At 43.0% G+C, this 15,765-nt stretch overlaps 1 protein-coding gene across 2 annotated transcripts in view; it reads right to left on the reverse strand.

Annotated features, from left to right (window-relative positions):
* The window catches only part of si:ch73-138n13.1 (uncharacterized), an 80,697-nt gene that overhangs the window by 50,447 nt on the left and 14,485 nt on the right, over positions 1 to 15,765 (reverse strand). Inside the window, exons 1-4 of one of the 2 annotated variants that reach the window (XM_060931098.1) lie at positions 8,695 to 8,796; positions 8,278 to 8,368; positions 5,877 to 7,020; positions 5,312 to 5,390 (exon numbers count right to left, since the gene is read on the reverse strand). In XM_060931098.1, the coding sequence (XP_060787081.1) occupies positions 5,312 to 5,390; positions 5,877 to 7,012 (1,215 nt within the window). In that variant the 5' untranslated portion in view covers positions 7,013 to 7,020; positions 8,278 to 8,368; positions 8,695 to 8,796. Of the gene's footprint in view, positions 1 to 5,311; positions 5,391 to 5,876; positions 7,021 to 8,277; positions 8,369 to 8,694; positions 8,797 to 15,765 lie in introns of those variants that run through there. The other variant, XM_060931097.1, reaches the window with a different exon arrangement.

The following is a 15,765-nucleotide window of genomic DNA, read 5'->3' on the forward strand; positions in this document are numbered from 1 at the left end:
ATCCATGAGTTCAAGGGTCAAACCAGCATGTCCTTTTATTAAAGCTGTCCTGCCTTTCAGATTTTTCAAGTGCAGGTCATAAAAAGAATTTTCCCCAACACCCAATTATTTTTGTTTAGTGACTGAAAGCTACTGAATTCGAATCACAGACTTCCAATTTTATTATTATTTTTTAAATAGAACAATTAAATGACTATCTCCACATGGCCCTAAATTCGCCGCTATTTTTTCCTGCTTCACCATGAACCAATACAAGATACTACAGTACATCATGCATCACATCACGTGGTGGGCTTTCCCCGTTCACGCAAGGCATTGTGGGATACAAATTTGAAACAGGAGAGAAAAATGGAGGACGTGAGTGTGCGAATGAAACGTGAAAGAGCGACTACAGTAACGGAAAGAAAGCAAGAAGAAAAGACGTTATGTTCTATACGAAGGAAAGGAAACGCAGGACCAAACTAATAAATATGGGCGCTCAGCGAGCACCTCGGTGTGATCAGCTGTTCGTTTAGTGACAGAATGATGGAACTGTCAGTGCACGCTCAAAGGGAAACCTGTAGATGGCAGTAATGCAACACTGTGGATGCCAGCTGCCGTAAAACCCAAAAGAAGGTAAACCTGCGCATGCGCACACGGACTTCCTCTGTCTGCTTGACTGCGCCAAGCGAGCGATTTCATGCACATTTGCTTTAATCCCCTCAAATTAAATAACTGCCCAGCCACAGAATGGCCTGATATTTTGTGAGATATTACAGAAATAAACAGATATCACAATCACCACATTTCAGACGGAACTAAATTTCACCGAGTTTATGAAATTGAAAGGCCGTCTCGCTTTAAAAAGTGACGCACTGCACAAGAACTATGGAAAAGAGCATTCAAATGAGATAAAGAGGCGTTCATTATATGAATATTAATATAAAGTGGATCAAAGACTGAACAAAAATAATTTGATTGGGTGTGTGTACACTTGGTTACCGCTCCTAAAGCTGCTCTATCAAAGCCTCCATGGCGTCTCTCTCAGGTTAACCTTTCCCACCCTTTTTTGGGTCAGTCTTCTCCAGAATATGACTCAGCTCAGCTCTGGTTACACACCTGCCACCGTGCACCACACCTCTGTGACATCAATGCTGCCTTTTTCAAATTAGTCCAACCCGTTTGGATTTCTTTTTGTTTCCCAGCTCGCTCCTTTCACCCTCACGGACTGCTTTTTTTTCCCCTCCTTGAAACCCAAGGTCCGGCCAAAAGTGAGGTCAGTTATGGCTCGCCTTTTCAGGTCAAGACTCGATTGTATTGTGAGTAGTTTCTGGGAAAATTTTTCTGCAACTATAAATAGAAAAGTAAAACCAAGATTTAAAATGGATGACTGAGGAGATGGTGAAGAGATTACAACAGAAAAATCTGTCTAGCAGGGGAAAATAACTTCAGTAAGAATAAACAACAAAAAAAAAACCCCAGAGTGTGAGAGAGAGAGCGAGTGCGCGAACGAGGGAAATAACATGGAAATTATAAAGGTCACGAAGATGCAAAACACAGTCTTGCTCCACGTAGAAACAAGATTAAACACTCAGAAGAAAAGGAACGGGTTAAACAAGCCTCCGGACTGCTAACGTTTACAAAGTTTACAGTCACCTATATTGATGAGAACCTCATGTAGACGATACACACATTGCTCTCTACTGTAACAAAAAAATCCGATTATAAAACTCACTGAAATAACCCAGTCATTCACAATCAAATTTTAATACAACTATTATTTTAAACCCCAACACCAACCAACCCACCCACCTGCGGGACAGACTCCCCCCCCCCCCGATTCGCTTTCCTGTTCAAAATTTCCAGTATAAAGAATTTATCAGTAAAGACAACTTTCAGAGATTTAACCTTAAAAAGTTAATAAAAATTGTTCTACATTCTGCAACGGTGACCATCTTAAAATATTGAAATGAAAATGTATCAGAGAAAAGGATTACTTATTTTTTTTTTTATGCCTCCGCCACCGTAAGGCGCAGGACGCATTATGTTTTCAGGTTGTCCGTCTGTCTGTCCGTCCCGAAACCTTGTGAACGCGATATCTCAAAGGCTAATGAAAGGAATTTCACCAAACTTTCACCATTTGTGCGCTTTGGGACAAACATGAACTGATTAGATTTTGAGATCAAAAGGTCTAAAGTCAAGGTCGCTGTGAGGTCAAATGTCTGTCCGAAAGCCTTGTGAACACAATATCTCCAAGGCAGATGAAAGGAATTTCACCAGGTCAAGATTACTGTGAGGTCAAACGTCCATCCCCTAATCACAACTTAATAAGGCGTGTAGTCTACCGGGCGGAGGCGTCCTCATCGACACCGCTGGCGTCGCGTTCTATCTAGTTTTTAATTCTATCCATATTCACTGGATATGAGCAATCACGCGCTCTGATTGGCTACTCTACTACAAGGATATCAGCTCATATACCGTGAGTAGAGAAAAACAAAATGGTGGCACATGTTGCTGAACCAACCCAGGACGCAATAAAAACTCCTTGGAAAAAAAAAAATACAAGAAAAAGAATAAATGGAATAAAAGTATTTGATGGTAAGAATGCATCTTTTTTTACTTTTCAAAAATTATCGCATTTTTCAAAAGTTGCTCCTGTCATTTCGCCGGTTCGTTTACATTCCAAGCGGAAATTATTTTGTCAGACGTTTTGTATAAAGTTTTTATTTATTGAATTTGCAAAAAAAAAAAATTTACAATGCTCCGTTTCTCAAAATCCAGTGAATGTGGAGAGAATAAAACAGTTATTCCACTCAATCTCGTCGAACACGGATTATAGCCAGCGATCAGCTCACGTACGACTCGATTTCATGGAATAACTGTTCATTATTCCACTTGATCGAAAGATTCAACCTTGATCATTTTTTTTTTCGTTTCCGTTTCCGGTTGAGAGTACGTCGTGCGCGTTCTGGCTGCCGCTTCTCACCAGAGCTTTTATTTTATTTCTTTTTCTATTTTCATTTTTTTATTTATTTTTTTCTGTGTGTTTGTGTAGTTTGATGTTTGAGTGTTTTGTCCGCCGGTTGTGGTCTAGCTCCGGACCCAGTTTTGGGCGTCGGTTCCCTCCAGGCCTTGGTTCGCTGTGGGTGATGCCTGCGCTCCCAGCTATGGACTGCAGTGAGCTCGTTGCTCATTTTACATCGTGGTTGTCCAGCGCTCTGCGCTTTAACGCTTGGTGTGATGTTCCGAGCGATGTTGCTCGGTGGTGTCGCGGCGGCTGTGCAGGCGGTTTGGGACACACCGGCGCTCTGCGTGGTGGAGCTTCTCTGCTCGCTTTGTGGATTCATGGCGTGGTGTTCGAGCGATGTTGTTGACGGCGTCACAGCGGTGGTGCTGGAGATGTGGGACTCGTTTTCGTGCGCCTTTTGGTGGGACTGTGGCTGCTACACCACGGGAATTACATCCTGACCCCTACTCGGTGGACTTTTTACTTATTTTTATTTATTTATTTATTTATTATTTTTTCTTTGTATATAATTGTAAAGCGTCCTTGGGTTTCTTGAAAGGCGCTATATAAATTTAACTTATAATAATAATAATAATAATAATCAGAACTGAAACAATTTTTTTCCCCCAGGATGTTGTACATTTAAAGAAGTCTGTATTCCTTCAAATGTAGAATTATTCTTAATATAATATTTTAGTATAAATACGGAAGTGATTATAGAAGAATCGTGCATTCTGATTGGTTGAGAGATTCAGACTGTTTCTCGATAATCACCTCGAGCGACTCGGTAAAATGGCGTCCGATCGCTTCGTCACCGTAAGTAAGGAAGAATTACAGATGAAAGAAAACGCCGTTCTTAAAAGCACTAAAGATGCTCCGAAGTTTGGTCTAAAATTATTCAAAGGGAAGGTGGGGCTGGGATTTATTTTATCAAATTTCAAAACAAAGTATTTTATGCGACTCGGAGTTGATCAGTGACGCGAGTCTGCGCCGCAAAGGTATTACATTTACATGAAGGTTTTGAAGATTGAAAAATTATTTTAATACGATTTAAATTCAATCAAATAAATAAATGACTTGTATTTATCCTAAAACAGTTATCCATCTCAGGTTCCGTGAATATCGGTGAATAAGAACCTCAACCTCAAATCCGTCTCCGTTATTATTCACGTCACCTTCAGAGAATAATTGCTAAATAACACTGATTTCACTATAAATTCTCGCAATTTTATACATTTCATAAATATATGTTGTTGTTTTTTTTTAAATTACAAACTTTCTGGAAGCAGCTGATTTGATTGTGCTGGATGTTTAAAATTGTAAAATTTCATTAAAATTAAATAAATATATAATCCTTTTCAGTCTTTAATTTGTTTACCGTAACAAAACAGTTTCCTGGCTTTTTTTTTTAAGCAAACCTAAATATCATGATGGACATTGTGCATCTGAGAAATGACTTTTTATTAACTCGCATCACTCGGATTAATTAGATTAATATCATGATATCATTTATCACAATATTGATATGACATCATCATACGGCCCAGCACTGTATCCGTTTTAAGGTAACGAGCACACGACAAAGCTAACGATAATACACCACGGACTTTTTATTTACAGAGAGGAGATCATACAGTTACAGCTTCGAGGTCTGGTTTCTCGCTCTGCGTTTTCTGACCTGCTGAGAGTAAGACGTGAGCGCAGCGTTATCGTTCACACTGACCTTCACGCCGTACGAGTCGTCGAGTCACTTATCTGTACAGCGCGGGTTTGATAAGGGGGATGTTAAAGCGGAGGTCGGGCTGTCGCTGCCAAGCGTTTCTGTAATCTGTATTTGTTCCTTCACGGGACGTTTTTATCTCAAATGGAACACATCAAAAACAATCTGCACAATTTCCTGTTTACACTAAATATAGCCAATCAGCTGAGACAGGTTTAGCTTTGTACCGAGGCTACGAAGCTAACGTGGCTAACAAACAATAGCATCCAGTTTAGCATTCTGAACTTGTTACACTCGCCTCAAACCCATTTGATTTACAGATTTTATATTTCCAATGTAGAATTATTCAGACATTTGATAGAATTCTGATGTTAATACACCAAATAATGGTGATACATTTTCACAAAAAGTTTGCTTAAAATTAAAATAAAGCATCCTTTAGAGTAAAATTCAGACATCAAGCATTTCTCGACTGAATTTGACACCAAAAGCGAAAAACAACTTGGCTTTTTTTTTTTATTTTGTCTCTCCAAAACTCTGTCCGTAACTTCTATAAACTAGGATTAGATTTTTGGTGTCAGTGCTGATGGTGTAAGTTCTCTCACCTTTTTGCCGAGTTCCTCGAGTCCCTCCTGGACGCTTTTCGGCTCACTGGAGCTCGTGCTCTCTGCATCGGACACAAACCTGCGAGCAAATCAACACTAAACCTCAGCTCACGTTCTGATAGGTCCTACATGTAAAAGTAAACAATAAACAAGCGTCTGAGCTCCAGAAAAACAATCACGCAAGGTTTTCTGTGGCATCATGTCACTTACACCACAGTGCTGCTGAATTCTGGACCGTGATTGGTCAGAAGGTGTGGATTAATTCTCTAGAAGAGCAGCTCTGGTAGTGGTGCATTAATGCACTCGTTCGGATACCTTACCGCTTCTGGAGCTAACTTGAAAAACATTAACTGGGACTATAAATGGAGAAGAACTATGAGGTGATGTTCTACAACATGAAATGCAACTATAGATGGATCATCCGTCAGAACATCGTGGACGTTCCTCAAGCTGTTAATCCCAAAAACGCTCGCTAAGATGCCACCAGAACATAACCTGCCTACATAAACACCACCGGACTTTTCTTCCTACTGTACTGTATATCCAAGTCAGAGAAATCCCTTACCGTTTTGTTATATCTGTTGGAAAAGGGCGGGGCTTAAACTGTGGCTTAAACTGCAGCTTCTGGGGTGGAGTCGGTGCAGTGGAGAAATCCTCGGTCAGCTCTTTGATTCGCTGTTTCACCCCGACGACTCCATCAGTGTCTGCGATCGGCGGCACTGAAGAACGAGGCTCGGCACCTCGCGGGACAGGAAGCGAAAACGTGGAAGAGGACGAGTCCATGAGAAGACTAATCCTCCTCTTTATACCACTTCCTGCTCTATCCAAATGCTTTCCATCCTGCCCTTCGGCATCCTTCTTCCAAAAGCCTCTCTCTCCATCCACGTGGTCTTTCTCTCTCCTCCAGTCGCCCTCTTCCAGGGCAGGTGTCTCCGGAGTGTTCTCCTTGCTCTCGCCTGCTGTAGATTGCCTTTGTGTGATGGACTCGAATTTGGCAGTGAGATCAGTCGAAAGGGGTCGCCTGTCCATCCGCTGCGGAGAGGAAGTGGAAGATGGAGTGGGGTCTGGCAAGAAAATGGCCGACACTGCTCTTGGCCTGGAGCTTCTTTTTTCCTGAGGGCGACGAACAACCTCATCAGCCTCTTTACCCACGTCCTCTTCTAAACCAACATGACTGAGGAAGCCCATGGATTTTGCCCGAGTGATGGAACCACCAGTTTTGGATCGAGAAGACCAGTCTGTAGGCTTGGACTGAGATGCTGAAGGACCCAAACTTGTTCTTCGTATCACTCCTGCTGTCTCAGTCGGCTTGAGTTTACCAGGATCATTCGAGGGAGAAGAAAGTTCTGGTTTAAACGCTGGAGCCTCTGGTTTGCTGCCAAGCCCAAGAGTTGGTTTAGTTCTTGACTGAAGGGCTGGAGATGTTGGCTTGGGTTTGTTTGGTAGCTCTGGTTTGGACAATGACTCCGGTTTGGGCTTGGGCTGAGGTTTGGGAGCAAGAATGGGTCGTATCTTGGTACTTGTCTGTACAGCAAAAGGTTTTGGGGTGAGTCTTGGTTTGGGGCCTGGGATTGGTTTTTTGGGCCCTGAACTGATGATGGACGAGTCCTCCATGAGGGTTTTATTACTCGAGTCGGTCAGAGGACTCAAATGCAGACGGCCGCTCACCACTCCAGGCTCGAGCTCCACCTGGGCCGCCATCACTGCACCTGAGAGACAAGAGGAACAGGTCAGTTTTCAGATGGAACTCAGTTCCAAGGGATCTTGACCCAACTTGAGCCGAGTGCCCGTTCATGCCAATTTACTCTTGTATTCTGTACTTACAGTCTTCCTCCTACAGCCCCGTCAACCGGAGGAAACTTGTTCTTTGCATTTTTACCAAATTTAATTACAATTTGTTCATTGAGACTAGCACATGCTTCCTCCGAGACATCACATCTTCTCAACCTGCTGCTCACGCTGTGCTACAGGACAGAGCAACACTCAGGGGAAGCATCGTCTTCACTCTTCCACACACACAAACTCAAGATTCATCAATCTCACTGTGACTGACAGGTGAGAACGAGGATGCCCCTCCCACCCAGACAGAACCACTAGCTTTGCGCTCTTGGCTCCCGGTCACAGACGACTCCATCATGGTCAGGATTCAAACCTGTGATCTCACAACAACAGAACTTTTTCTAAGTCTTGGTTGGATCTGGATTACATCAAGCTGCTCTGTAGCTGCGACACTTCAATCATCAGTAAAGAATCGTTTATTTACACCAGGTTTTCACCATCATCACATTATACATCATCAGTCAGTAAGAGTACACTTACTTTGTGAAGAATAACATCAGAGACGTATAATTTGACACATCTGTATAAATCTTGGCACTAAAAACAGTGAACTTGGCCAAGTGCGCAAGAACGATTTACGACACCCAAATAAAATTGTGCAATTATTATATAAGAAGAGGCGTGTCTGAACAGTGCGAGGGGAAAAATACACCTCTCTCTCTCTCTCTCTGGACTTTGGCTTTACAGATACACAAGTACCACAGAATTGTTTTACTGGCATGCCATTAATCAGAACGTGTGTGTGTGTGTGTGTGTGTGTGTGTGTGTGTGTGTGAGAGAGAGACACTGCTTTTAATCATGATGACTGATCATGTTCTGGTGAAATCAGGAGTTCAGTTGGAGAACAGCTAATGAGGTTACACCAGTGATCCATTAAATGCTACACATGGTTGCTAAACAGACCATAAAAATCTCTCACACACGAGATGCGCTCCACATGTCAATCTGGAAGTCTCATAGTAGTCTCATGTGCACTCGATACTCTCAGATTTACTACACCAGCATTCCCCTTCTCTCTCTCTCTCTCTCTCTCTCTCACTATGAACTAGCCCATGCAATTAGCTAACCGTGCCTCGCCTGCAGTTTCTCAATTCAATAATAATAATAATAATAATAATAATACTCACCTGCCTGGCTGTCAACTGTCTGCAGTGGAGCCCTGGTTTCTGTGGCAACCGCTGGATGATGTCATATCACAGAGGAGGGGGCGGAGTCAGGCTATGATGAAAGAAAGAGAGGAGGAGATGGAGAGGGAGGTCAGACAGTGTCACTGTTGCACAGCTATGGCTCCAGAGCTCAAATAGCCTCCACACACACACACACTTGTTGACTGTAGGGTTAAGTACTAATCACGACCAACTGGACAGATTCTCCACCTGGATCATATCACAGATGCTGCTGAACACAAACACAGGCTTGTGACGTCTAAACACACACAGAAACAAAACACACACACACACACACACACACACACACACAGACTCGTGCAAACATGCAAATGCAAAAGACACACAACCGGCCCTTCAGCGGCGAGGCTGACCTACATGTACAGATTACCACCCAGTCCGAAACACTCGATACGAGCGCCTCGGTGAAACTGAAGCCCCGAATGAACGACAGAAAGAGAAGAAAAAGCTTCGAGGAGCAGAAAGAGCTGGCCAGGGTGCGCTGGAGGAACTCTGTGTTCGACAGGAAACGCCTTGCACAGCTGGAATGTTAAACACGCAGTGCAAGATCCAGCAGGCAACACACACACACACACACACACACACACACACACACACACACTTATCTTCTATAAACATGTAATGTTACATTTGTGTAAACTTAAACACCGTACATGTCGCCTACATATACTGCTGAGAGTCAGTTACAGGACACAAACTCACTGCGGATAAATCAGAAAAACAACAAACGATTAACTTCCACACTGAGATTAAATTGGCTGAACAGGTTTGTCAGTTGGTGTCCGTGTTCTCTTCAGTACAACGGAGCTTCTTTTCTATCAGTGTTTGATTTGCAGTCGCCATTTCAAGTTAAAAATTGTGGAATAATGGATGAGTCACACAAGATAAGACTGAAGACTTTGTTCTGAAAGACAATAAACACCAAAAGCTTTCTGAGGTTTGTTTTGGTTCTTAGACACAAATCAAAGTAACCAAGCAGGAACGTCACAAAGTAACCGAACAGGAACGTCACAAAGTAACCGAACAGGAACGTCACAAAGTAACCGAACAGGAAGGTCACAAAGTTACTGAGGAGGTTAGTCACAAGGTAACCACGCAGACGTGAATGTCACAAAGTAAACAAGTTAAAAAGTAACTCCGGAGGTTAGTCACAAAGTCACCACGCAATCACAAAGTAAAAGTTAACAAGCCAAAAAGTAACCAAGCAGAAACGTCACAAAGTAAACAAGTTAAACGTTCCTCAGTAGGTTAGTCACAAAGTACCAAAGTATGTGTTCCGGGTCAGAACTGGAGATCAGGTGGAATTTTTCAACCTCAGAATTTTTAACCGACTTCATTACAGAGACTTACTCTATCGAGCGTTAGGTTCCGGGTTCGGATTTGGGAAGACTTTATATTACAAACTACTTGACGTAATAGACTGGACTTATTAATAACTCAAAATATACATCACTCCTCCCATCGCAGTCGTCACTGGTCCAGTGGTTCAGGTGTTGGGTTAAGAATCAGAAGAGTCCAAGTTCCCGGTTAAGTATGAAAAGATATTTTTTTAAAAATGCTAATTAGGTTGATAGGAACCAGTAGACAGACAAGAGGAAATACCCAGTAGGTGGGGAGAGAGAGAGAGAGAGAGAGAGAGAGAGAGAGAGAGAGAATCCAAAATTTTACCTCGGTTGGAAATTATGAACTAGGTTAAAACATTTTAACCCAGATCTTTAAAAATCACCTAGGTTGAAATTTTTTGACCTGTAACAAATTTAAAAAGTAACCAAGTAGATCAACCACAAAGTAACCACAGACAGGAAGGCTACGTTCACACTGCAGGCTGAAGTGACTCAAATCCGATCTTTTCGCCCATATGTGACCTGTATCCGATCTTTTATTGACAATATGAACGACACAGATCCGATTTTTTCAAATCCGACCCAGGCCGTTTGGATATGTGGTGCTAATTCCGATTCCTATCCGCTCTTTTCATATGCGACTTCAGTCTGAACCGCCAGGTCGCATTCATCCGACTTACACGTCATCAACAAGCCACAAACGTCACTATTCTGCGCTGAAGTAGGCGGCGGGTCTCTCAAAAAAGTTACAACAACATGGCGCATAATCACGGGCGCAGATAGAGGGTGGGACGAGTCATATTTAAATTCACCTCGTTCGGTCCCCCCCACTTATAGGGAGGAAAAAACGTCTATGCTGTCTTTCTTTGCATAAGGCAAACCTCACGGAAAAATCAAAAGACTAATTACCATTCGGTTTATTGAGGTGCACGGCAGACATAGTTGCAACAACTCACATAAAACAAAACAAAGACTGATATTCGGTTGGTTGAGCTGCGCAGACTGCACAGGTTGCGAGCTCGAGCTTGGTTGCTATGGTTACTAACAACAAGTTTGACAGGCATATTGGGGTTGGTTTGCTGGCAGCTTTGTACCCCCCCCAGTTTTTTGTCCCCCCCAGTTCAAAAAACGTATCTGCGCCCCTGCGCATGACATCAATGCGAGGGACGCTTCGGGCTGTGAAGGTTCTGAATCTTCTCAATGGAAGGACGCAGAGGTTAGGGAGCTGATTTCCATTTGGGGGGATGCAGCTATTCAAGCTAGATTGGATGGGTCATACCGCAACCGGGCGGTTTTACTTCCGTAAACACTGGCCATGCTCACTGCGTGTGACGTCGTCGTATCCTGCAATGCGCATGCGGAACACTTTTAGGTCGCTTTTCGTTCATACTGAGGATCACATACAAGTCGCATATATTTGTTAATGTGAACGACCTCACAAAAAAATCGGATTTCACAAAAAAATCGGAATTGAGCATTAAGCCTTGCAGTGTGAACGTAGCGGAAAAGGAAACTCTCATACCCCTTTTCCACCAAATCAGTTCCAGGGCTGGTTCGGAGCCAGTGCTGGTGCTGGTTCACAACTCGTTCAACTTGCGAGCCAGCTGAGAACCAGTTTGCTTTTCCATAGCTCGCAGTGCTAAGCGGAGCCACGTCATTACATCGCTGTATACATCAGTTACGTCGCTGTATACGTCAGTTACGGTGCTACGTTTACATAAACCTTGGCGCGAACATCAAAGCAAAAACAACACAGAAGAAGCAGCAGCAACAACAACAATAATAATGAATGACTTCGCATTTGTACAGCTGCGGCTTTTCGTCGCTTAAAAATGGCGATCTTTCGCGGTCTTGCTATTGTTGTTGGTCTTAACAACCCCCCCCCCCCCCCCCGCTGACGTAAGCGGTTCTTTCCTCTGGCCCAGCAGAGAGTCGGTGCTAGCCTGGAACCGGTTTTTCTGGCCCCAGAGCCAGTTCTTTGTCAGTGGAAACAGAAAACCCGGTTCCAAACTAAGCACTGGCCCCGAACCAGCCCTGGAACTGCTTTGGTAAAAAAAGGGGCATCAGTAACAAAGTCCATCCATCCATCCATTATCTGTAACTGCTCATCCTGTACAGGGTCATGGGCGAGCAGGAGCCTATCCCAGCTGACTACGGGTGAAAGGCGGGGTACACCCTGGACAAGTCGCCAGGTCATCACAGGGCTGACACATAGACACAGACAACCATTCACACTCACATTCACACCTACGCTCAATTTAGAGTCACCAGTTAACCTAACCTGCATGTCTTTGGACTGTGGGGGAAACCGGAGCACCCGGAGGAAACCCACGCGGACACGGGGAGAACATGCAAACTCCACACAGAAAGGCCCTCGCCGGCCACGGGGCTCGAACCCGGACCTTCTTGCTGTGAGGCGACAGCGCTAACCACTACACCACCGTGCTGCCCACAAAGTAAACAAGTTAAACAGTAGCTTGGTAAATTAATCACAAAGTAACAAAGCAGGCACAAAAAACAAAATTACAAAATAAACAGACAGACGAGTCAAAAAGTAAAGAATTATTCAAGTTACAAAGTACTAAAGCCATGGAGGGCAGGAAGCCATGGCCTAATGGTTAGAGAAGCAGCTCTGGAACCAAAAGGTTACTGGTTTGATTCCCTGGACTGGTAGGAATGGCTGAAGTGCCCTTGAGCAAGGCACCTGCCCCCCTCCTGCTCTGGCTGTGATGTACGTCACTCTGGATAAGCGCATCTGCTAAACGACATTAATGTAACGTACTGAAGCAGCAGGTCACAAAGTAAACGAATACGCAAGTGAAAGTCACAGAGTAGACGGGCTACAAACCAACACAGCAACCAGGCCAGTTACACCGTAACCAAGCAGACAGGTGACGTCTCAGAAGGTACTTTTGGACCAAGCAGTTCTCGGGGCTCAGTGAGAGAAATGACCCACTGGGGAACTCCGCCGAGATCTACACGCCATTAATGGCTTTGTTCCATTTCCATTTGCACTGCTGGCGTGGCGCAAGCTGCTCAATGGTTGCTATAGTGACGTCAATTCTGCAAGAAAACAAGTACAACGAGCCTGAACTTCACCATCAGTCCATTTGTCTGTTTATTCCCCATTTTTTAAACACCAATGCTCAGAGCCGGTGTTTACATGCTAACATCTTACACAGATCATCTTAACACTGGTGGTTGCCAGTGCTACACTGGCTCATGTGTTCAACCAGGCAACGGACCTTACACCTGGACCAATCACATCACTCATGGTTCCTCTGGTCCCGGGAGAGAACCTACGCTAAAACAGGAGCTCAAAAAAGTCCCTCAAAACAGCGTTCTAAGAACCATGAGAAAGTTCCACAAAGCACCTTGAGTCCCTCATTAAGTCAGTCACAGTAACCAAGCAGGCAGACAAGATGCAAAGTGACTACGGAGGCAAGTTACAGCGCAACCTAGTCGTGGAGTCACCGTAAACGAGGCAGCAAGTAACGAGGAACCACAAGAACGAGGATCTGCTGGTTTAACTTTTCGCTCTCGTTTCTAATAATGCCTTTGAACAGCTGCCAAATCATAACGTGAACTTTACTCAGACGATAAATCCAACTGTAATTCTCTGTAAATGTGTTACACACTTATCTGTGAACACACAGCCTGCTGGAGAGGCGCCAGCGGCAGTCAGGCGAGGGTTAACAGAAATCTGAGCAGCTTCACTTTAAAACACCTGAAACGTTGTGTCAACTTCAGCTGCTCACAAAAGGTTTAAAGTCATCCATCAGCTGCTTGGGCTGCGACTCCGTTACGACTCGACAACAACAAAAATCCACCCCACAGCACATTGTGGGTTTCTCTCATGAGCAGCAGATGGATGTTTGTTCTGCACCAGTCTACAACTTGCATTAATCAAGTGTGCTGAGAAACGTGGAACACATTCCATACTTTAGGAGCTCTGCCATCACTACGGGTTTTTTGTTGCCCCCTTTTTTTTTTTTCTCCATTTTACTTCTCGTTTCTAAACATATCCAACCCGAGTGATCATTTCCTCCTGTTCTGGAACAGTCCACTCCACTGGCATCATCAAGACAGACAGAAGTAATGATTTATCTAATCAGGGAACCAGAAGGTCACACGGGAGAGTCCACACCTCCGCCAAGCCACATATTACAATATCCATTTAAAAATCCTGGATTTACATTAAAATCCAATCAATTGTTCCTCGGCCCATGGATCACCTTCACGCCAAATTTCATCCAAATCCGTTCACTACTTTTTGAATTACGTTGGGAACAAACAAACAAAAATAGACAAAGTTGGTGGAGGTGATAAAGTAACTACATAATCAAGTAACTAAATAATTAAAATTGAAACTTAGTTTGCAAGCAAATTACAAACTGGGTAACTAAATAACTCGTGATAAAATCAAGAACTTATTAAATAAGCAAATGTGATAAATAAAAATATAACTCCATTAATACGCAACCTGAGTAAATAAATAAATACAGATATTTATAACAAGTATCAGACTAATAAAGTAAAAGTACGTTACGAGTGACTAAGTAACTGACACTAAACTAAACAAGTAACCAATAACTAATTAAGCACAGTTCTAAGAAAGACAGTAATACAAAAATAAGCACCTAAATATTAATAAAAAAATTCTAAAAGCAAGAAAAGTTAAGCAAGTTTCTAAAACAGAAAGCGAGTCATTACCTACTTCAACAAAATCAAATAATTAAAGGGGAACTGAAGGCAAATTATCATCAAAATTTTATTCTCTCATTTTATTAAATATAGGAATGCATTTCTGACAGATATTTTGTCGCTGCTATAGCAAGTTCTGAGTGTGTGAAATCTGCTCTGTAATATATCAGTCCGTATGTCAAAGCAACGGCCGTAAACGAGATTCGTTGAGACCTGTGCGAGACATCGTAGGACGGAAGTAAAACGTACAGCGGAAATCAAAGTGACCAACATCTGCCAACGTTGTCAAAAGACGCGCGCGCCCTCTTTCGAATGCTGACGTGATCAAGCCGGAAGTTGTGTTTGTTTTGATAGCAATCAGGAAAGTTTGAAAAAAGTCGGCAGTAATCGTCATTTAAACTCGTTTTTGTGCAATACTTCGTTTGGAAAACAGTTTTCAAAATGGCGGCACTGACACCTGGCTGACACTTCACGTTTCGAAGTCTCGCACAAGTCTCGTGAAGATCGCGCGGATCACCGACGCCTGCCGTGGACCAAACGAACTAAATTCAACACGGCTAAACCGAATAGGCCGATAAGTATAATACAACCCCGATTCCAAAAAAGTTGGGACAAAGTACAAATTGTAAATAAAAACGGAATGCAATGATGTGGAAGTTTCAAATTTCCATATTTTATTCAGAATAGAACATAGATGACATATCAAATGTTTAAACTGAGAAAATGTATCATTTAAAGAGAAAAATTAGGTGATTTTAAATTTCATGACAACAACACATCTCAAAAAAGTTGGGACAAGGCCATGTTTCCCACTGTGAGACATCCCCTTTTCTCTTCAAAATTCAGAATTCAGATACGTTCTGTTGCCAAGTAAAATTGTAACCTTTCAACGTGTCGAAAAAGTTCTCGAGCCCTCGTGCTGTTTTACCGTTAGATCCATCACACATCAGCTTAAACTGGCACTCTAAACCAGTTAAAGATCCCACAGAAGAGAGCGACTCCCCCCGCAGCCTCATGGAACGCAGTGTTTAAGGCTCCGGATGGGTTTTATTTCCATTTATGAGGGAAAGGAACATACACCCTCCCGACAGTCAGTGCGGTATTTGCTTGGAAAACACATTTGCAAATTGGCAGAATGAGTTCATCATCACATGCAAGATTTGCAGTTAATCAAATGAACTGCATATTATTATTATTATTATTCATGAATTACTACAGTTCTGAACTTCAAATGTTAAAAGTCTGGCTTTTGGAGAGATGATGGAGACTCTTGGTGGAACACAACGGAGCAGAATATTGTGACCCTCTAATGTTGACCTGAAGTTGGCACCACTGGGGGTTGGCATTGGGTTTTTGTCCCCACCAATGTTAATACCAAACC

This window comes from Neoarius graeffei, chromosome 10 (genome assembly GCF_027579695.1).
Source record: "Neoarius graeffei isolate fNeoGra1 chromosome 10, fNeoGra1.pri, whole genome shotgun sequence".
Classification (NCBI taxonomy): domain Eukaryota; kingdom Metazoa; phylum Chordata; class Actinopteri; order Siluriformes; family Ariidae; genus Neoarius; species Neoarius graeffei.